This window comes from Oncorhynchus mykiss, chromosome 28 (genome assembly GCF_013265735.2).
Source record: "Oncorhynchus mykiss isolate Arlee chromosome 28, USDA_OmykA_1.1, whole genome shotgun sequence".
NCBI lineage: Eukaryota > Metazoa > Chordata > Actinopteri > Salmoniformes > Salmonidae > Oncorhynchus > Oncorhynchus mykiss.
Genome location: NC_048592.1, coordinates 36,929,963 through 36,953,009, shown reverse-complemented (window position 1 = coordinate 36,953,009; position 23,047 = coordinate 36,929,963). Strand labels below are relative to the sequence as shown.

General features: G+C 47.3%; 1 protein-coding gene across 1 annotated transcript in view; it reads left to right on the top strand.

The window, feature by feature from the left end:
- The window catches only part of LOC110509116 (cadherin-7), a 160,267-nt gene that overhangs the window by 5,702 nt on the left and 131,518 nt on the right, over positions 1-23,047 (top strand). The window contains exon 2 of the mRNA XM_036966569.1: positions 16,611-17,116. Within this exon, the coding sequence (XP_036822464.1) occupies positions 16,880-17,116 (237 nt within the window). The 5' untranslated portion in view covers positions 16,611-16,879. The remainder of the gene's footprint in view (positions 1-16,610; positions 17,117-23,047) is intronic.

Here is a 23,047-nt window from a genome sequence, read left to right as displayed (position 1 = left end):
GCAGGAAGCTTGGCCCCGGTGATGTACTGGGCCGTACGCTCTACCCTTTGTAGTGCCTTGCGGTCGGAGGCCGAGCAGTTGCCATACCAGGAAGTGATACAACGAGTCAGGATGCTCTCGATGGTGCAGCTGTAGAACCTTTTGAGGATCTGAGGACCCATTACAAATCTTTTCAGTCTCCTGAGGGGGAATAGACTTTGTTGTGCCCTCTTCGCGACTGTCTTGGTGTGTTTGGACCATGATAGTTTGTTGGTGTTGTGGACACCAAGGAACAGCTCAACCTGCTCCACTACAGCCCCGTTGATGAGAATGGGGGCGTGCTCGGTCCTCCTTTTCCTGTAGTCCACAATCATCACCTTTGTCTTGATCACGTTGAGGGAGAGGTTGTTGTCGGCAAACTTAATGATGGTGTTGGAGTCGTGCCCGGCCATGCAGTCATGAGTGAACAGGGAATACAGGAGGGGACTGAGCACGCACCCCTGAGGGGCCCCCGTGTTGAGGATCAGCGTGGATCAGCGTGGTGGATGTGTTGTTACCTACCCTTACCACCTGGGGGTGGCCCGTCAGGAAGTCCAGGATCCAGTTACAGAGGGAGGTGTTTAGTCCCAGGGTCCTTAGCTTACTGATGAGCTTTGAGGGTACTATGGTGTTGAATGCGGAGCTGTAGTCAATGAATATCATTCTCATATAGGTGTTCCTTTTGTCCAGGTAAGTGTTCCGACTGGTTAAAAAGCGACTGCTCCTAAAAAGCATCGTCTCGTTTTAAAAATGGCCTTTGTGGCATTGATAGGAGTCAGAAACATTTCACGTAGAGTAAACATTTACTATTTACTACATTTACCACAAAGTGTAAATAGGATCATTTTGGTCATAAAGTCAGTCTGGTCCAAAACATAGATTTTTGAGATGACAGGAAAGAGTGGTATGAAACAGAATGAAATGTACCGTAACAGTTTTCCATGGGTTGGGTTTATTTTAATCCTGCCCACATCAAATCAAATCAAATCAAATCAATTGTATTTATATAGCCCTTCGTACATCAGCTGATATCTCAAAGTGCTGTACAGAAACCCAGCCTAGCCCACATGGCCACAGCTGGAAGCACCCAAGTTATCATCAATTCGGAGCACGCCAGCACGCGACCCAATTGATATACCCATGGTCAATTTGGTTTAACATTCGATATCCATATGGGGCTAGTTAAAAACCATCAGTAAATTATACAATAAATATTTTAAAAGAACAGTAGCTCCAAATTTGAATCACTTAAAAACCTCAAACCAACTTTAAATTGTAGAAATTCGCATACAAATATTGAAAGCATTTAACGAGAGAACTAAAAGAAAATATTGTCCCATTTGCATTGTGTAATTTATTGATAGCCAATCTCTGGGGATAGTAAGAGACTATCTGAAGTCAAGCACATCAGCCGGTTGAAGCTAATTGGCTAAACAATTTGTCTAACTCTTCTCACCCCCGAACACACATACACACACGACACCCACATCAACCACACCCTGAAACCAACTCACGTTAGAATTCAATCATGGCCATTTCTTAATGAACCAAATCTAAAACTGGTTATGGTAAGGGTTAAGGGTTATTATTATTTTTTTTAACCAGGTAAAATCCATTGAGGTTAAAAACTTATTTTGCAAGGACGGCCTGCCAAGAAGGCAAAACATGGAAATAACACCGTGTCCATAAAACATTACAGAGAAATACAGAATACACACAAAAGACAAAGTGTCACAAGTTAAAGATACAATTGAAGATTAGAAACAACTGCAATTATAACAAAGTTTTGTCGATCAGAGTCTTTAAAACAGGCAAAGACACTAAACTCCCCTAACTTTAAAATCTTCTGAAGCATGTTCCAGGGGGATATGGCGTTATGGGAAACAGATTGTTTCCCCATCTCAGTTCTAGTCTTAGGAACAGACGAGGACAGCAGCGACTGTGAACGAAGACTGTATTGAGTGACTGATCTGGTCAATAAGGAACAGAGATACAAAGGGAGTTGTCCCATCAATGATTCGTACACAAAAAGTGTACCAGTGCTTTAGCCTCCTGGTGGAGCGACAGGTCCATTGCACCATACCATGCAGATCACAGTGATGGGTGAGTGATCTAGTATTGGTGATGAATCTTAAAGCACCATGATACACTGTGTCCAGAGTTTTCAAGATACTTGCTGAGGCCTGCATATAGACAATATCACCATAATCCAGCACTGATTTTTTTTTAAAAGGTGCTTTGAACAAGATATTTTCTAACTAACATTGAAAAGCAAGATTTGTTCCTGAAATGGAAATCCAATTTCAACTTCCGTTTCTTGGTCAAGTAATCAATGTGAGTTTAAATTTAAACTTTTCATCTAACCAAATCCCAAAATAATAAGAGGTGACCCTATCAATTTTCTGGCCTGTTATAGTTCAAAATCTGCAGGTGACTCCATCTGTTAACTTTCAGGGAAGAGAAAACCATGACCTTTGTTTTCTTTGCACAACTGCTTTTGAATACCTTCAAAGGCCAACTTCTCAATACTAGCTGAGAATAAATCATTGCGTCATCAGCATACAGATAGAGATTTGCAGAGTCAACAATCTTCCCTAAATCATTTACATGCAGTGTAAAAAAGGATCGGACCTAAAATTGAGCCCTGGGGAACTCCTTTTGTAAGCTTCCGAATCTCCGATGATTTTTTATCTTGCAACCTTTCGGTTACTAGTCCAACGCTCTAACCACTAGGTTCCATACCCTCCTTAGCTACCCACTGTGGTCTGTCAGAAAGATAGTTTTTGAACCAATCCATCAACACTTAAACCAACCTTTTTTAGTCTATACAACAGCAGGGCATGGTCAACAGTGTCCAAGGCCTTCGATAAGTCAATTAAAAGTGAAACAGTGATTTGTCTTGTCCTGATCATCTAGAATATCACCTACAACCTTACTTACAGCAGTAACTGTACTATGCTTGGTTCTAAAACCAGACTGGAATTGAGATAAAATGGACTTATTATAAAGAAAGTCTTTCAACTGTGAGTTCACAAGGTATTCCACTGCACTTTTGCTAGTGCAGACAGTTTTGATATTGGTTGATAGTTATCCAACGGACAGATCTAAACCTTTATGTCAAGGCGTAACATAGGCTGCTTTCTAGACCTTTGGAATGGTATTACTCACCAATTGAAGAATGTAATATATGAGTGAGAGGGGCAGCAATGAACTCTGCACCAATTTTTTTGTTGTTGAAAATGTGGGTTTAATTCATCCGGGCCAGCTGTTTTCTTAATATCAATAGATTTTAGTTCCTTTACAACTTCTGAAAGCTCAATCTCGGTAAAATGAAATGGATGAATGATAGGCCTGCATGTGGCAGTTTCATTCACAGTCTCATTTGAGATGTTAGGAGGGAGTTCATTATCAAATTAAACTCAGCTTTAGCAAAAATGCTCATTAAACATGGCAAACAGTTTATTCTTGTCAGTCACATCCCGTTGAATTTGAGGTCACTTTCAGCAGAAGACCAGAGGAGTTTGTATTAGCATTCGTGGATTTAAATGGTTTTCCATAATTTTGTTGGGTTATTAAGGTTTGCCTCGTAAAGCCACGAGCCTTTACGAGATTGTAATAGGCAGTCATGTTGCCGCTAGTAGCCGGTATTGAAGGCATCTCCCGAAGACCTGGGGACATGGACAAACGTTGAAATCTGAAGTTGATCTGGTGTGACCTGGCTGGGAATAACATCACTTAGATTACCATCAAGTTTATACACAGCAGCACCAACTCTCGGGGCTTTATTCAGTCGCATCTGCATTACAGTATTGTTGCATGTAAACTTATGACTTCTCTTGTGGCCAGATCAAATCTCAGAACGATTTTGTGTAGTTTAAAAGCTCGCTCATATGCGTGATGTCCACTGAATCAAATTGCTAGCTTTTCAGTTGGACGGCTGGCTAAGACGATAGCAGGAGGGCAGTGAAGTGTGTTTGCGAGACAGAGGATCTGAGATCCATTCTTGTGAGTGTGAGCTGGTGAGGGAGGAAGAGGTATTGTTAAACTAGTAGTGTTATATTTGTTACATGTGCATGACCACTCCTGTTGGAATTTTGTTGGCTAATATAAAGAAAGATTTGACATTGCCAAGACAGATCAGGACAAAAGCTTCCGTTGTAAGTGTGTAGTCATCAAGTTCTGCCCCGCTCTACTCTCATCTGTGGTCATTGCACAATAATGACTCATATGGCAAGGGTTAGGGTGAACAGGGGTAGGACATAACATGGACAGCAGAGTTTCCCATAATTCCATTCAGTGTACGCAGACCTGGGTTTAAAAGCGTTTGTTTTTCTTTTCAAATATTTTCATATAGCTAGTTTCAAATCACTCCCCGTCACTTAGAAATTGGCTGTAACCCCTCAGTGTTTGCATGTTTGAGGGTTCTGGGTAGGACTGTTTGATTTCATGGTGCCAGATGGGCAGGCGTTGCACTTTTGGGACAACTCCATTGGTTCCATTGTGCAGGGCAGAAACATACCAGTAGTAGTTGATCCCAGGTTTGAATGTCAGGTTCATTCAGGTCTGGTAGTGGGGATGGCCCAGGACAGAGTTTTGGAAACCCAGATCTAGAATAGTTTTTTTTTTTAAATGGCCCCCGGCAGGAATTCAACCATCTACAAGTGACACTCTACGAACTGAGCCAAACAGGAATAGAATAGTGAGACGTTATCTGATCATCTAGGTGGTAATTTCCTGTGCCACTGCCAATAGCTGTTTAGCTCTTCTTGAACTCTTTACTTCTTCAATTCAAAAGACTGTATGTACAGTATGCTGTTTAAAGAGAAGACATCTAGTCAGTTACTAAGCGCTTGTAATAACTCCCTGTAAAGTGAGGCTTATAAAAGAGATTAGAAGATTTAGATAAGACATTTCCCCTTCATGCATCACCTCAGAAGCACTGCAGCGTGTGGGAAGAAAGAGGGACGAGAGAGAGAGAGAGAGAGAGAGAGAGAGAGAGAGGGGGGGGGCAGAGGCAGAGAGTGAAAAACAGAGTCAGGGAGAGAGAGAGAGGGGAGAAGAGGCAGAGAGTGAAAACAGAGGCAGGGTGAGAGAGGGGGGGAGAGGCAGAGTGAAAAACAGAGGCAGGGAGAGAGAGAGGGGGGGAAGAGGCAGAGTGAAAAACAGAGGCAGGGAAAGAGAGAGAGGGGGAAGAGGCAGAGTGAAAACAGAGGCAGGGAGAGAGAGAGAGGGGGGAGGAAGAGTGAAAAACAGAGGCAGGGAAAGAGAGAGAGGGGGAAAGAGGCAGAGTGAAAAACAGAGGCAGGGAAAGAGAGAGGGGGGGGAGGAAGAGTGAAAAACAGAGGCAGGGAGAGAGAGAGGAGGGGAAAGAGTGAAAAACAGAGTCAGGGAGAGAGAGAGAGAGAGAGGGGGGGGGGAAGAGGCAGTATGAAAAACAGAGGCTGTGAGAGAGAGAGAGGGGCAGTTGCAGAGAGTGAAAAACAGAGGCAGGGAGAGATAGGGAGGGAGGGAGGATGATCAAAGAGAATGGCATAAATTCATCTTGCCCCTCTGAACAAAGGGCCTTGCGAATTGTGAAGAGAGTCTGTGGGTTTATGTCAACACAACTTCCAGACTTACGGTACCCCATTTCAAACTTCTAAACAGCCAAATACGAACCCCCATGTCGACCCAAATACGATATGTCAACACGTCCTGTCAGCCGTCAATCAACCTGCACAATAACAGTGATGTCATTCACTCGTTAAACCGATGGTTAAGTTTAGGAAATAATTCCAAGAAATTTGGGTTAAGGTTTGGTGTAGGTTTAGGAATTAATTCCAAGAAATTTGGGTTAAGGTTTGGTTTATGTTTAGGAAATAATTCCAAGAAATTTGGGTTAAGGTTTGGTGTAGGTTTAGGAATTAATTCCAAGAAATTTGGGTTAAGGTTTGGTTTATGTTTAGGAATTAATTCCAAGTTAGGGTTAAGGTTTGGTGTAGGTTTAGGCTTTCATTCAGGGTGGTAAAGGTTAGAGTTAAGGTTTGGGTTTGGGTTAGGGTAAAAAATAACAACAACAAAACAGGTGCCTAGCACTGGGAACGAACCTGCGATGTTCGAAGCCATACTGTATATCACAGTTTAGCCCATCCTCAACCCCATTGACAACACCCTTAGTGAAAGAGTAATTATCATGGAAATACATTAACTTGCCATCACATTATTTCACCATGATGGGGTTGGTGTAGAAATGTGTGGCAGGCGTGTAATTCACTGGAGCTTGGATTTCTTTATCTCAGACACAATGGATCTCAATACCAGACACTATGGATCTCAATACCAGACACTATGGATCTCAAGACCAGACACTGTGGATCTCAAGACCAGACACTGTGGATCTCAAGACCAGACACTGTGGATCTCAATACCAGACACTATGGATCTCAAGACCAGACACTGTGGATCTCAAGACCAGACACTGTGGATCTCATGACCAGACACTGTGGATCTCAAGACCAGACACTGTGGATCTCAATACCAGACCCTGTGGATCTCAAGACCAGGCAATGTGGATCTCAAGACCAGACACTATGGATCTCAAGACCAGACACTGTGGATCTCAAGACCAGACACTGTGGATCTCATGACCAGACACTATGGATCTCAAGACCAGACCCTGTCGATCTCAAGACCAGACACTGTGGTTCTCAAGACCAGACACTTTGGATCTCAATACCAGACACTATGGATCTCAATACCAGACACTGTGGATCTCAAGACCAGACACTATGGATCTCAAGACCAGACCCTGTCGATCTCAAGACCAGACACTATGGATCTCAAAACCAGACCCTGTCGATCTCAAGACCAGACACTGTCGATCTCAAGACCAGACACTGTGGATCTCAAGACCAGACACTATGGATCTCAATACCAGACACTGTGGATCTCAAGTCCAGACACTATGGATCTCAAGACCAGACACTATGGATCTCAAGACCAGACACTATGGATCTCAAGACCAGACACTATGGATCTCAAGACCAGACACTGTGGATCTCAAGACCAGGCACTGTGGATCTCAATACCAGACACTGTGGATCTCAAGACCAGACACATAGTGGCAACAAAAAAGCAGCCTTTGGGTGCATGGTTTCCTGCTTGTTTATAGCCTTGTAAAGTTCAAGTGCCATCTTGTTGTTTTTGTTGTTTTCCTGAGGTGGAATGTGTACACCAGTCACGATAACAGATGAAAACTCTCTCGGGAGGTAGAAGGGTCGTCATTTGAGCTCGAGACTTCCACTGCGCTATAGTCTGCACACCATTTGTTGTTGATGAAGAGACATACCCCTCCCCTCTGGATTTTCCTGAATCCAATGTTCTGTCCTCTTAGTGAATGGAGATTCCATCGCATTGAATAGCCATAGGAGGTACAGTATCTTGTCCAAAGGCCACGTTTCAGAAAAACAAAGAATATTGCAGTTAGAGAAGCCCGCTAATAGCAAATCAGTGATCGGAGGACATTCATCTAATTATCAAGTACATTTGCCATCAGAATTGAGGGAAGTGGTGGCCGGTTTTCCCTTCTAAGTCTCACCAGGATGCACGCTTTACAACCTATTTTTTTTTGCCTGACTTTACTCTTGGGTAAGATTGGGATGGAGGTGCACAAAGAGCGCAGGGCAGATGAGTCGAAGTTGAAGCCGGATTTGAGGGTCGTAAGTGCTGATCTGATGTTCAAAAAAAGTTAAGAATCAGAAAATAGCAAAGTTGGGTCGGAGTTTGCATGACGGCAACCATACAGTCCTGCTCCATCTTGTTCCAGACTCTAAACCAGGGATGGGCCCACTGGCTTGTAGTAATCATGGTCAAATTTCGAACCGGGGGGCCCATTGATTTTTGTAAGTCACTCTCTAACTGCTCATTTCTCTCTCTCTGTTTTATTCGCAAGGTGGGAAGGGGGGGGGGGGGGTTTAAGGCCAGCTCTGACTGCATGTGTGAGTATGGATGTTGGTACGCAGACTTGCGAGCCACTGCGATGAGTTCAGATTGTTTATGGTCCCTGCTCTAAGTGTTTGGCTTTAAAAAGACTCTGCACTCTTAGAAAAAGGGGTTCCAAAAGGGTTCTTTGGCTGTCCCCATAGGAGAACCCTTTTCGGTTCCAGGTGGAACCGTTTCTTGGTTCCATGTAGAACTCTTTTGCCGTTCCATGCAGAACCTTCTGTGTCAAGGGTTCTACATGGAACTCAAAAGGGTTCTACGTGGAACCAAAAGGGTTCTACATGGAACTCAAAAGGGTTCTACATGGAACTCAAAAGGGTTCTACATGGAACCAAAAGGTTTCATACCTGGAACAAAAAAAGGTTATTCAAATGGATCTCCTATGGGGACAACCGAAGAACCCTTTTAGGTTCTAGAAAACACCTTTTTTTGCTAAGAGGGTGTACTATCCTACCGAAAGTCTTTCGCTCACTTTCTTCCCCTAGAAACACTATAGAAGGATTCTAAGATTAGATATTTCGTCACTTGAACTAAAGGTTATATCCATTTCAACTCCAGCGAGTCTCCTTAATCAAGCGCTGATGTGGAGTTGAGTTTTACTCGGAATGAAAATCTTCACTTTATTTGTCCCAATAGTTACTTTCTGCCAACTTTTATGTGCTCGCGTCATCAGTTCTACTGAGGAGAAAAGAGGGAGAGTTCTTGTGAAGCCGAAGGCCGTACATGACCGTTTATTCTGTTTATTTTAACTTTGGTTGTTGTTGTTGTTGTTGTTGTATAATGCATCTGCAAGGTCTCCCTCGAAGGGAGCGTGCTGAAGCTCTAATGACACACACACTCTCTCTCTCTCTCTCTCTCTCTCTCTCTCCTTCTCCATCTCTCTCTCCCCCCTCTCTCTCTCTCTCTCTCTCTCTCCCTCTCTCTCTCCCTCTCTCTCTCTCTCTCTCTCTCTCTCTCTCTCCTTCTCCATCTCTCTCTCCCCCTCTCTCTCTCTCTCTCTTCTGTCTCTTTCTGCCCCAAAGACATTGCTTATGATCCATATCTCCTTCTCTGTCAAATGAGCAAGGACAAGCAGTTCCCTGTGGGACAAACTTGCAGCAATTCTCTTGTTCTCTTCCCTCCTGTGAGTCTTCAGAAACCCCACTGGAAGCCCAAATGTAGGCCTTGAGGATGTCCTCTTGGTCTAATGGGTATGGTGTTGACTTCACATGCAGGAGACCAGGGTTTGAATCCCACCAGAATTGTATTTATTACTGTAGAAAAAAAGTTTTTCAGACAAAGACAACTAAAATGATTGGACAAGTTCCCTTCTCTGTTTTGGCACCATTGTCTTGTGTGGCCAGCCTTCCAAAATCATGTCTCATTCACTTGACAATTGTCTCTAAGTAGAAATTATGTTTCCCCTCTGGAGAGGCATTTGTGGGGTGATGGGTTAGGGGGGGGGGGGGGGGGGGGGGCGCTTCTTGTTTTGTCTGTGTCTCTTATCGTGTCGGACAAAGTTTTTAGTCGTTTTTATGCATCATTCGTTTTTGTATTTTGATGCTTAATTGGAAACACAATTAAGTCTCTTTGGAACTCCACCGTTGTTTTTGTAAACGACGAGTGATTTAATCTACTACTCAACCCTTTGTGTCGTCATCTCGGAAAGGAAAACTTCCCCAGTCTTTCGAACGGTAAAGTGATGATCGAGGCCTTCCATGGCTAGTTGCCTAGTGAACACGACCCAGTAGTGAAACTAGTAATTTTAACAAGATTTTTTTTGAAGTAGCTTAGTGTTAGTTAAACACATTTTCAAATCTTGGTTGATTCAGTAGTTGTAGTTAGCAACCATTTTCTTTCTTTTTCAGCAGCAGACCTGAATAATTCTCACTTGACATGTTTTGATAGGCTACATTACACATTCTGTGAACATCTGACTTCTGTCTTTCAATTTGTAGTCTATGACATGTTTTGATAGGCTACATTACACATTCTGTGAACATCTGACTTCTGTGTTTCAATTTGTAGTCTATGACATGTTTTGATAGGCTACATTACACATTCTGTGAACATCTGACTTCTGTCTTTCAATTTGTAGTCTATGACATGTTTTGATAGGCTACATTACACATTCTGTGAACATCTGACTTCTGTGTTTCAATTTGTAGTCTATGACATGTTTTGATAGGCTACATTACACATTCTGTGAACATCTGACTTCTGTCTTTCAATTTGTAGTCTATGACATGTTTTGATAGGCTACATTACACATTCTGTGAACATCTGACTTCTGTCTTTCAATTTGTAGTCTATGACATTTCAGATTTAGATGTGATAATTTATCACACAGTAGTTTTGATGCAGGGAACTACTATTTTCAAAGTAACTTTAGTTAAATACACTAAATCTCGATCTTCGCCTCTCCCGAGTCCGTATGGGAGTTGAAACTGAGAAAAAAAAAGAACAATCTCTCTCTCTATCTCTCTCTTGCTTCTCCTTCATTTTGGAATAAATTAATTTGTTCAAAACTGTTATGCACTGCAGTGCTAGCTAGCTGTAGCTTATGCTTTCAGTTCTAGATTCATTCTTTGATCCTTTCATTGGGTGGACAGCATGTCGGTTCATGCTGCAAGAGCTCTGATAGGTTGGAGGACGACCGGAGGTTGTCATATCTACTGTGTAAGTCTATGGAACGGGGTGAGAACCATGCGCCTCCTATGTTGTGTATTGAAGTCAATGTACCAAGGGGAGGACGGAAGCTATCTGTCCTCCGGCTACACCATGGTGCTACCCCTACAGAGTGCTGTTGAGGCTACTGTAGACCATTGCAAAACAGTGTGTTTTAGGCAATTATTTGGTGACGTGAATATAGTTAGTCTAGTTTTATCCCAAAAACTTTTAAAATGTTTTAAAATTGTTATTTTTATGAAATTCGCTTAGGAGGGTTCTCCTCTTCCTCCTCTGAGGAGCCTCCACTGGTGTATAGGCCTACTGAATGCCAAGCAAACGCCATTGTAATGCTGTGCAGCTGGAGTATTCTCGTCATATAGCTGCCCACAGGCATAGCGCTCTTTTATCTCTTACAGTAAGAGCAAACAAAGGCTTCTGGAAGTGAGCAGACTGCTGATGTCATTTCCACACAACTCAAAAGGCATGGGCTCTACCAGGAGCTACAGTAAGTCACACAGAGACAATGAGAGAAGGTTTTCTCCACGTTGATATGAGCAGACAAATCGCTCCCAGGGAATCTGCGGAGTGAACAGTTCTGTATTATATGACTGCTTCCTTGTTCCTTTGAGCATCTAAAAGGAAGTGTCCACTTGTGTTATTAATGCTTGTTATCATATACGCAAGCCGTGGCATGAGAATGTTCATCCTTACATTTATTCCCTTTCTCCACCCCACCTTCTTTCTACCTCTCCCCTCCCCTCTCTTTCTCCTTCTCCCCCTCCCCTCTCTTTCTCCATCTCCCCCTCCCCTCTTTCTCCCTCTCCCCTCCCCTCTCTTTCTCCCTCTCCCCTCTCCATCTCCCCCTCCCCTCTCTTTCTCCCTCTCCCCCTCCCCTCTCTTTCTCCCTCTCCCCCTCCTCTCTCTTTCTCCCTCTCTCTCTCCCTCCCCTCTCTTTCTCCCTCTCCCCCTCCCCTCTTTCTCCCTCTCCCCTCCCCTCTCTTTCTCCCTCTCCCCCTCCCCTCTCTTTCTCCCTCTCCCCCTCCCCTCTCTTTCTCCCTCTCCCCCTCCCCTCTCTTTCTCCCTCTCCCCCTCTCCTCCCCTCTCTTTCTCCCTCTCCCCTCCCCTTTCTTTCTCCCTCTCCCCCTCCCCTCTCTTTCTCCCTCTCCCCCTCCCCTCTCTTTCTCCCCCTCCCCTCCCCTCTCTTTCTCCCTCTCCCCCTCCCCTCCCCTCTCTTTCTCCCTCTCCCCTCTCCATCTCCCCCTCCCCTCTCTTTCTCCCTCTCCCCCTCCCCTCTCTTTCTCCCTCTCCCCCCCCTCCTCTCTCTTTCTCCCTCTCTCTCTCCCTCCCCTCTCTTTCTCCCTCTCCTCCTCCCTTCTATTTCTCCCTCTCTCTCTCCCTCCCCTCTCTTTCTCCCTCTCCCTCTCCCCCTCCCCTCTCTTTCTCCCTCTCCCCCTCCCTTCTATTTCTCCCTCTCTCTCTCCCTCCCCTCCCCTCTCTTTCTCCCTCTCCATCTCCCCCTCCCTCTCTCCCTCTCCCCCCTCTCTTTCTCCCTCTCCTCCTCCCTTCTATTTCTCCCTCTCTCTCTCCCTCCCCTCTCTTTCTCCCTCTCCCTCTCCCCCTCCCCTCTCTTTCTCCCTCTCCCCCTCCCTTCTATTTCTCTCTCTCTCTCTCCCTCCCATCCCCTCTCTTTCTCCCTCTCCATCTCCCCCTCCCTCTCTCCCTCTCCCCCCTCTCTTTCTCCCTCTCCCCCTCCCCTCTCTTTCTCCCTCTCCCCCTCCCCTCTCTTTCTCCCTCTCCCCCTCCCCTCTCTTTCTCCCTCTCCCCCTCCCATCTCTTTCTCCCTCTCCTCCTCCCTTCTATTTCTCCATATCTCTCTCCCTCCCCTCTCTTTCTCTTTCTCCCTCTCCCCCTCCCCTCTCTTTCTCCCTCTGCCCCTCCCCTCTCTTTCTCCCTCTCCCCTCCCCTCTCTTTCTCCCTCTCCCCCTACCCTCTCTTTCACCCCCTCCCCTCCCCTCTCTTTCTCCCTCTCCCCTCCCCTCTCTTTCTCCCTCTCCCCCTGCCCTCTCTTTCTCCCTCTCCCCTCCCCTCTCTTTCTCCCTCTCCCCTCTCCATCTCCCCCTCCCCTCTCTTTCTCCCTCTCCCCCTCCCCTCTCTTTCTCCCTCTCCCCCTCCTCTCTCTTTCTCCCTCTCTCTCTCCCTCCCCTCTCTTTCTCCCTCTCCCCCTCCCCTCTTTCTCCCTCTCCCCTCCCCTCTCTTTCTCCCTCTCCCCCTCCCCTCTCTTTCTCCCTCTCCCCCTCCCCTCTCTTTCTCCCTCTCCCCCTCTCCTCCCCTCTCTTTCTCCCTCTCCCCTCCCCTTTCTTTCTCCCTCTCCCCCTCCCCTCTCTTTCTCCCTCTCCCCCTCCCCTCTCTTTCTCCCCCTCCCCTCCCCTCTCTTTCTCCCTCTCCCCCTCCCCTCCCCTCTCTTTCTCCCTCTCCCCTCTCCATCTCCCCCTCCCCTCTCTTTCTCCCTCTCCCCCTCCCCTCTCTTTCTCCCTCTCCCCCCCCTCCTCTCTCTTTCTCCCTCTCTCTCTCCCTCCCCTCTCTTTCTCCCTCTCCTCCTCCCTTCTATTTCTCCCTCTCTCTCTCCCTCCCCTCTCTTTCTCCCTCTCCCTCTCCCCCTCCCCTCTCTTTCTCCCTCTCCCCCTCCCTTCTATTTCTCCCTCTCTCTCTCCCTCCCCTCCCCTCTCTTTCTCCTTCTCCATCTCCCCCTCCCTCTCTCCCTCTCCCCCCTCTCCCCCCTCTCTTTCTCCCTCTCCTCCTCCCTTCTATTTCTCCCTCTCTCTCTCCCTCCCCTCTCTTTCTCCCTCTCCCTCTCCCCCTCCCCTCTCTTTCTCCCTCTCCCCCTTCCTTCTATTTCTCTCTCTCTCTCTCCCTCCCATCCCCTCTCTTTCTCCCTCTCCATCTCCCCCTCCCTCTCTCCCTCTCCCCCCTCTCTTTCTCCCTCTCCCCCTCCCCTCTCTTTCTCCCGTTCCATCTCCCCCTCTCCTCTCTTTCTCCCTCTCCCCCTCCCCTCTCTTTCTCCCTCTCCCCCTCCCATCTCTTTCTCCCTCTCCTCCGCCCTATCTCTCTCCCTCCCCTCTCTTTCTCTTTCTCCCTCTCCCCCTCCCCTCTCTTTCTCCCTCTGCCCCTCCCCTCTCTTTCTCCCTCTCCCCTCCCCTCTCTTTCTCCCTCTCCCCCTACCCTCTCTTTCACCCCCTCCCCTCCCCTCTCTTTCTCCCTCTCCCCTCCCCTCTCTTTCTCCCTCTCCCCCTGCCCTCTCTTTCTCCCTCTCCCCTCCCCTCTCTTTCTCCCTCTCCCCTCTCCATCTCCCCCTCCCCTCTCTTTCTCCCTCTCCCCCTCCCCTCTCTTTCTCCCTCTCCCCCTCCTCTCTCTTTCTCCCTCTCTCTCTCCCTCCCCTCTCTTTCTCCCTCTCCCCCTCCCCTCTTTCTCCCTCTCCCCTCCCCTCTCTTTCTCCCTCTCCCCCTCCCCTCTCTTTCTCCCTCTCCCCCTCCCCTCTCTTTCTCCCTCTCCCCCTCTCCTCCCCTCTCTTTCTCCCTCTCCCCTCCCCTTTCTTTCTCCCTCTCCCCCTCCCCTCTCTTTCTCCCTCTCCCCCTCCCCTCTCTTTCTCCCCCTCCCCTCCCCTCTCTTTCTCCCTCTCCCCCTCCCCTCCCCTCTCTTTCTCCCTCTCCCCTCTCCATCTCCCCCTCCCCTCTCTTTCTCCCTCTCCCCCTCCCCTCTCTTTCTCCCTCTCCCCCCCCTCCTCTCTCTTTCTCCCTCTCTCTCTCCCTCCCCTCTCTTTCTCCCTCTCCTCCTCCCTTCTATTTCTCCCTCTCTCTCTCCCTCCCCTCTCTTTCTCCCTCTCCCTCTCCCCCTCCCCTCTCTTTCTCCCTCTCCCCCTCCCTTCTATTTCTCCCTCTCTCTCTCCCTCCCCTCCCCTCTCTTTCTCCTTCTCCATCTCCCCCTCCCTCTCTCCCTCTCCCCCCTCTCCCCCCTCTCTTTCTCCCTCTCCTCCTCCCTTCTATTTCTCCCTCTCTCTCTCCCTCCCCTCTCTTTCTCCCTCTCCCTCTCCCCCTCCCCTCTCTTTCTCCCTCTCCCCCTTCCTTCTATTTCTCTCTCTCTCTCTCCCTCCCATCCCCTCTCTTTCTCCCTCTCCATCTCCCCCTCCCTCTCTCCCTCTCCCCCCTCTCTTTCTCCCTCTCCCCCTCCCCTCTCTTTCTCCCGTTCCATCTCCCCCTCTCCTCTCTTTCTCCCTCTCCCCCTCCCCTCTCTTTCTCCCTCTCCCCCTCCCATCTCTTTCTCCCTCTCCTCCTCCCTATCTCTCTCCCTCCCCTCTCTTTCTCTTTCTCCCTCTCCCCCTCCCCTCTCTTTCTCCCTCTGCCCCTCCCCTCTCTTTCTCCCTCTCCCCTCCCCTCTCTTTCTCCCTCTCCCCCTACCCTCTCTTTCACCCCCTCCCCTCCCCTCTCTTTCTCCCTCTCCCCTCCCCTCTCTTTCTCCCTCTCCCCCTGCCCTCTCTTTCTCCCTCTCCCCCTCCCCTCTCTTTCTCCCTCTCCATCTCCCCCTCCCCTCCCCTCTCTTTCTCCCTCCCCTCCCCTCTCTTTCTCCCTCTCCCTCTCCCCTCTCTTTCTCCCTCTCCCCCTCCCCTCTCTTTCTCCCTCTCCCCCTCCCCTCTCGTTCTCCCTCTCCTCCTCCCTTCTATTTCTCCCTCTCTCTTTCCCTCCCCTCTCTTTCTCCCTCTCCCCCTCCCCTCTCTTTCTCCCTCTCCCCTCCACTCTCTTTCTCCCTCTCCTCCTCCCTTCTATTTTCCCTCTCTCTCTCCCTCCCCTCTCTTTCTCCCTCTCCCCCTCCCCTCTCTTTCTCCCTCTCCCCTCTCTTTCTCCCTCTCCCCCTCCCCTCTCTTTCTCCCGCTCTCTCTCCCTCCCCTCTCTTTCTCTTTCTCCCTCTCCCTCTCCCACTACCCTCTCTTTCGCCCTCTCCCCCTCCCCTCTCTTTCTCCCTCTCCCCCTCCCCTCTCTTTCTCCCTCTCCATTTCCCCCTCCCCTCTCTTTCTCCCTCTCCCCCTCCCCTCTCCATCTCCCCCTCCCCTCCCCTCTCTTTCTCCCTCCCCTCCCCTCTCTTTCTCCCTCTCCCCCTCCCCTCTCTTTCACCCTCTCCTCCTCCCCTCTCTTTCTCCCTCTCCCCCTCCCCTCTCTTTCTCCCTCTCCCCCTCCCCTCTCTTTCTCCCTCTCCCCCTCCCCTTTCTTTCTCCCTCTCCCCCTCCCCTCTCTTTCTCCCTCTCCATCTCCCCCTCCCTCTCTCCCTCTCCCCCCTCTCTTTCTCCCTCTCCATCTCCCCCTCCCTCTCTCCCTCTCCCCCCTCTCTTTCTCCCTCTCCCCCTCCCCTCTCTTTCTCCCTCTCCCCCTCCACTCTCTTTCTCCCTCTCCATCTCCCTCTCTTTCTCCCTCTCCCTCTCCCCCTCCCCTCTCTTTCTCCCCCTCCCCTCTCTCTCTCCATCTCCCCCTCCCCTCTCTTTCTCCCTCTCCCCCTCCCCTCTCTTTCTCCCTCTCCCCCTCCCCTCTCTTTCTCCCTCTCCTCCTCTCTTCTATTTCTCCCTCTCTCTCTCCCTCCCCTCTCTTTCTCCCTCTCTCCCTCCCCTCTCTTTCTCCCTCTCCCCCTCCCCTCTCTTTCTCCCTCTCCCCCTCCCTTCTATTTCTCCCTCTCTCTCCCTCCCCTCTCTTTCTCTTTCTCCCTCACCCTCTCCCCCTACCCTCTCTTTCTCCCTCTCCCCCTCCCCTCTCTTTCTCCCTCTCCATCTCCCCTCCCCTCTCTTTCTCCCTCTCCCCTTCCCCTCTCCATCTCCCCCTCTCCTCCCCTCTTTTTCTCCCTCCCCTCCCCTCTCTTTCTACCTCTCCCCCTCCCCTCTCTTTCTCCCTCTCCCCCTCCCCTATCTTTTTCATTCTTTCTGATAGGCTCCAATTATCAACTGCAGGTGTGAAGTAGACGTGTTCTGACACCTTGGCAACCAGCAATCACAATCCATCCGTCTGTCTGCTGAAGGATACACTTGATCGTTAATCACCACCCGGAGTGTCTCTTCTGTTGAACCCCCTCCCCCCAGTTTATTCAGTGAATGGTGGACAAGGCTGGTGGATGGTGGACAACGCCGGTGGATGGTGGACAACACTTCTTCTTGAGTCTTTTCCAGTAAAATTTCAACAAACAAATTGTATCAAAAAAGATGCGACTGAACTGTCCCCCCATGTGGAGTGTGATTAGCGTGTTGACTGTGCTCGTACCCCTTTGGGAGAAGGGCTGCTCTGGCCTGACCTTGAACTCAGTGCCCCTGCATCAGGTCGGGATGTACCAAAGGAGCGGCGAAGGGGGGACACACCACAGGCAGAGGCGCAGCTGGGTGTGGAACCAGTTCTTTGTGCTGGAGGAGTACATGGGGGACGAGCCACTCTACGTGGGCAAGGTAAGAGTTTCTGGGCTGTATTTCTACAGTAAATAGGTGGATGTGTGACTGTGCTAAATGGAAAACGTACAGGTTAGGTAAAGTACGTAAATATAAAAAAAGGAGTTTATGCTACTTGTGTTATCCAATATTTCTGTACGTTTTTATGCATTTGTTAGAGACGTGAATTCACAGGAAGGATATATGAGCAACAGAGAAACGTGTTTCAGAGAGTCTTGAGTTCACAGGCTTTTGCCCATCTCCATGATCTGCTCGTGTAGAAAACATCTTGATAAAAGTCTGCAAGAAGAGTTTTTTTTTTTAAATAGCAGGGTAAAAACAAGTTCGGGGGGTTAATTTAGTGAGGGGAAACTTTCAGAAGGTTTGCTCATAGAGCTGACAGTATCCCCATTCTACATGACAGACGACCATACCCGATCTGCAAAATGGCTTTCTATCTGAACGCTCTGTAACATTGCATCCTCCTGCACCAGGCCCCCTTGGTGTCCATTTACGTCTCCTGCTTAAGGTCTGACAACAATTCTGTTTTTTGATAGGGCACCTCCAACATGAAGTAATGAATGGACTTCTACACCTGCATTGCTTGTTGTTTTGGGGTTTTAGGCTGGGTTTCTGTACAGCACTTTGAGATATCAGCTGATGTACGAATGTTTATATAAATACATTTGATTTGATTTGACTTCAGTGATACGTGATTGCTAAACCGAATGGCTGGTACATATATCCACCAGGCAGAGGTCAGCTCCTATTGTTACACAATACAAGGGTGGGAGGGGGACCGTTCCTTCTGTTAATGAATCTTTTTTGGGGGGTTGGCTGTTTGCTAGGGACCCCATCCCTCAGTGAATGGTCCCGTGTGGTTCTTTTGGTTATGTATTGTGCTTGCAACGCCAAGGTTGTGGGTTCAGTTCCCATGGGGGGGGGGGACCAGTACGTTGGAAAAATGTCTGAAAATGTTTCCACTCCCTACTGTAAGTTGCACTGGATAAAAACTTATAACAACAAAATGAAATAATACCAGAGATAATACTTCAATGACTATTGTTGAATGGCACTGAGTTGGCAAATCAGAAGGCTTTGTAAAGCTACGTACAGCAACAAGGAGGTCTGTATCAGCTACGAAGACAGAAGATCCTTCCACTTAGCAGGAATGACACAGGCTGTATAAGAATTTACACATGTATTCTTATCTCTCAATCAACTCTACCATAGGCTATAGAAAATAAAGACGGGTACTTTAAACGGTGACATTTTGTTAAGGCTCACTCTTATTCTCATTTTACGATCTGAAAGAGAAGCAGAACAGCAACTGTAGCAGAGTCCTCTGGAACGCGACTGAGAGTGTATTTGATTCGCCAACCCAGTCAAGTCTGCGCTGACGAGTTCGTTGCTATCAAAGCCTTTCTTTATCTATTCAATTGCTTTCAGTATTCACACAGCTCTCATATGTAGATGGCACGGGGCATACAGATGAACATGTCTCTTTCATTTGTGAATCCGAGAGGTTGTTTGAACACGCGTGTCTCTCATGGCGGGGGTGAATCTAACGAGCGATGCCTTACACATGAATGAATCTTGAATATGAACATGGGAGGACAACACTAGGAAGCCAAGAACGTAACCATTTCTGCAGTTCTGAGCCCCTAAGTCTCTCCTGCACTTATTTAAATCCTTTCAGTCAGCGTATTGTCAGGCCTCGGGATACAAACCTCATATCAGTCAGCGTGTTGTCAGGCCTCGGGATACAAACCTCATATCAGTCAGCGTGTTGTCAGGCCTCGGGATACACACCTAGTTTCAGTCAGCGTGTTGTCAGGCCTCGGGATACAAACCTAATATCAGTCAGCGTGTTGTCAGGCCTCGGGATACACACCTAATATCAGTCAGCGTGTTGTCAGGCCTCGGGATACACACCTAATATCAGTCAGCGTGTTGTCAGGCCTCGGGATACACACCTAATATCAGTCAGTGTGTTGTCAGGCCTCGGGATACAAACCTAATATCAGTCAGCGTGTTGTCAGGCCTCGGGATACAAACCTAATATCAGTCAGCATATTGTCAGGCCTCGGGATACAAACCTAATGTCAGTCGGCATATTGTCAGGCCTCGGGATACAAACCTAATATCAGTCAGCATATTGTCAGGCCTCGGGATACAAACCTAATGTCAGTCGGCATATTGTCAGGCCTCGGGATACAAACCTAATATCAGTCAGCATATTGTCAGGCCTCGGGATACAAACCTAATGTCAGTCGGCATATTGTCAGGCCTCGGGATACAAACCTAATATCAGTCAGCGTGTTGTCAGGCCTCGGGATACAAATCTAATATCAGTCAGCATATTGTCAGGCCTCGGGATACAAACCTAATGTCAGTCGGCATATTGTCAGGCCTCGGGATACAAACCTACTTCAATGTGTTGAACTATACTATTTTTACGGACGGACAAAGGATTGCCACCCTACTGATGTTTACAATTCAAAATGTACAACACAATGTAAGGTTAAGGTAGAGCATAGAGATAGATGTTTACCACAAGTATTCTCTGTAGAGCTAATCTGCAGTTGTCATAAATGTATTTAAATGTTTTATAATACATATACAGTATATATTGTTAGGTGTAGTTTACAACATATATTGGTAGGTGTAGTTTACAGCATATATTGTTAGGTTTAGCTCACAGCATATATGTGTAGGCTTAGTTTACAGTATGTTGTCAGGTGTAATTTACAGCATGTTGTCAGGTGTAGTTTACAGTATGTTGTCAGGTGTAGTTTACAGTATGTTGTCAGGTGTAGTTTACAGCATGTTGTCAGGTGTAGTTTACAGTATGTTGTCAGGTGTAGTTTACAGTATGTTGTCAGGTGTAGTTTACAGTATGTTGTCAGGTGTAGTTTACAGTATGTTGTCAGGTGAGTTTACAGTAAGTTGTCACGTTTAGTTTACAGCATGTTGTCAGGTGTAGTTTACAGTATGTTGTCAGGTGAGTTTACAGTAAGTTGTCACGTTTAGTTTACAGCATGTTGTCAGGTGTAGTTTACAGTATGTTGTCAGGTGTAGTTTACAGCATGTTGTCAGGTGTAGTTTACAGCATGTTGTCAGGTGTAGTTTACAGTATGTTGTCAGGTGTAGTTTACAGCATGTTGTCAGGTGTAGTTTACAGCATGTTGTCAGGTGAGTTTACAGTAAGTTGTCACGTTTAGTTTACAGCATGTTGTCAGGTGTAGTTTACAGCATGTTGTCAGGTGTAGTTTACAGCATGTTGTCAGGTGTAGTTTACAGTATGTTGTCAGGTGAGTTTACAGTAAGTTGTCACGTTTAGTTTACAGCATGTTGTCAGGTGTAGTTTACAGCAGGTTGTCAGGTGTAGTTTACAGCATGTTGTCAGGTGTAGTTTACAGTATGTTGTCAGGTGAGTTTACAGTAAGTTGTCACGTTTAGTTTACAGCATGTTGTCAGGTGTAGTTTACAGTATGTTGTCAGGTGTAGTTTACAGCATGTTGTCAGGTGTAGTTTACAGCATGTTGTCAGGTGTAGTTTACAGCATGTTGTCAGGTGTAGTTTACAGTATGTTGTCAGGTGTAATTTACAGCATGTTGTCAGGTGTAGTTTACAGCATGTTGTCAGGTGTAGTTTACAGCATGTTGTCAGGTGTAGTTTACAGCATGTTGTCAGGTGTAGTTTACAGCATGTTGTCAGGTGTAGTTTACAGCATGTTGTCAGGTGTAGTTTACAGTATGTTGTCAGGTGAGTTTACAGTAAGTTGTCACGTTTAGTTTACAGCATGTTGTCAGGTGTAGTTTACAGTATGTTGTCAGGTGTAGTTTACAGCATGTTGTCAGGTGTAGTTTACAGCATGTTGTCAGGTGTAGTTTACAGCATGTTGTCAGGTGTAGTTTACAGTATGTTGTCAGGTGTAATTTACAGCATGTTGTCAGGTGTAGTTTACAGCATGTTGTCAGGTGTAGTTTACAGCATGTTGTCAGGTGTAGTTTACAGCATGTTGTCAGGTGTAGTTTACAGTATGTTGTCAGGTGTAGTTTACAGCATGTTGTCAGGTGTAGTTTACAGTACGTTGTCAGGTGTAGTTTCTGCCACATTGCTTATACCTATCCAGTCCTTTTAGATCTGCAAAGGGGAACTCAAGAGGGACCTTGGATAGGAGGATGGGGCTAGAGGCTAGGGGTCAGTTTGGGATTGGGCCATTTCTGTTTTGTTTACTCTGCTTGTCTTCATCCAAATAGCTTGTCTGTCGGCAATCGGAGCATATAGCAGACACATCTGTGCCCTGTGCTGTGTGTTCTGGAGTCAGCGGATGGCTGTTCCAGAACTCAACATTGTTCTTTTGTTGACCACTCCTCCTTTCTTTCCCCTTCAATCCCAATCCACCCGGGTTTCACATTCAAGTTTCAGCGGACAGCGAGTCTTCCCTAAGTCCCCCCCCCTCCCCCCAAGCAGAGGCATATAGCACTTAGCCTATATCGAAGTGCTCTAAAAGTCTACTCAAGTGCTGAGCGGTGTTACAGTACTACATAGAGCCATGACTACTACATGGAACTCTATTTCACATCAGGTAACTGATGCAAGCAGTAGAATCAGTTGAAATAAACAAAAATATAAAAATACAGCATATGGAACAGCGGGGGACTGTGAAGAGATACACACAGAGGCACAGGCACATACTTACACAAACAGATGCTACATCACACGCACTCTACACACACTGACACATGGATTTTGTATTGTAGATACAGTATGTGGTACTAGAGTAGTGGAAACAGTTTGGGGAAGGCCCTTCTCTGTTTCAGCATGACAATCCCCCCCCCCCCGTGCACAAAGCGAGGTCCATACAGAAATGGTTTGTCGAGACCGATGTAGAAGAACTTGACTGGCCTGCACAGAGTCCTGACCTCAACCGCATAGAACACCTTTGGGATGAATTGGAACGCCGACTGCGAGCCAGGCCTGATCGCTCCACATCAGTTCCTGACATCACTAACGCTCTTGCGGGCTGAATGGAAGCAAGTCCCCGCAGCAATGTTCCAACATTCTAGTGGAAAGCGTTCCCAGACGAGTGGAGAGGCTGTTATAGCAGCAATGTTCCAACATTCTAGTGGAAAGCGTTCCCAGAAGAGTGGAGAGGCTGTTATAGCAGCAATGTTCCAACATTCTAGTGGAAAGCATTCCCAGACGAGTGGAGAGGCTGTTATAGCAGCAATGTTCCAACATTCTAGTGGAAAGCCTTCCCAGACGAGTGGAGAGGCTGTTATAGCAGCAATGTTCCAACATTCTAGTGGAAAGCATTCCCAGAAGAGTGGAGAGGCTGTTATAGCAGCAATGTTCCAACATTCTAGTGGAAAGCATTCCCAGAAGAGTGGAGAGGCTGTTATAGCAGCAATGTTCCAACATTCTAGTGGAAAGCATTCCCAGAAGAGTGGAGAGGCTGTTATAGCAGCAAGGGGGGTCCAACTCCATATTAAAGCCCATGATTCTGGAATGAGATGTTCAACGAGCAGTTGTCCACAGATTTTTGGTCATGTAGTTTACCTGCCTTAATATTGCCCGACCCCAGGAAGAGTAGCTGCTGCCTTGGCAGGAACTAATGATGATGTTTAATAAATACAAATACTGCTGGTATATAAGACCATGACTGCCTGAGAGATGCATCATCAGGAACGGGAGCCAATCGTCTGCGTTGGGTTTGGCGTTTTTTTCAGGCGGTCAAGTCATGCTCGATATTGTCGCATTGTGGACATAGAGTCGGGGTCAACTTTAACTGACTCCAAAATGGCTGGCATTTAGTCAAGGTCATTATGACACGATTATGACATACATGCTCACGACACGTCTTAATGACGACATCATAATGCACCCGTGGGCTGTAAGAGCAGTGTTACCACAGTAACAACCTAGATACAGTGGTCCTACAGA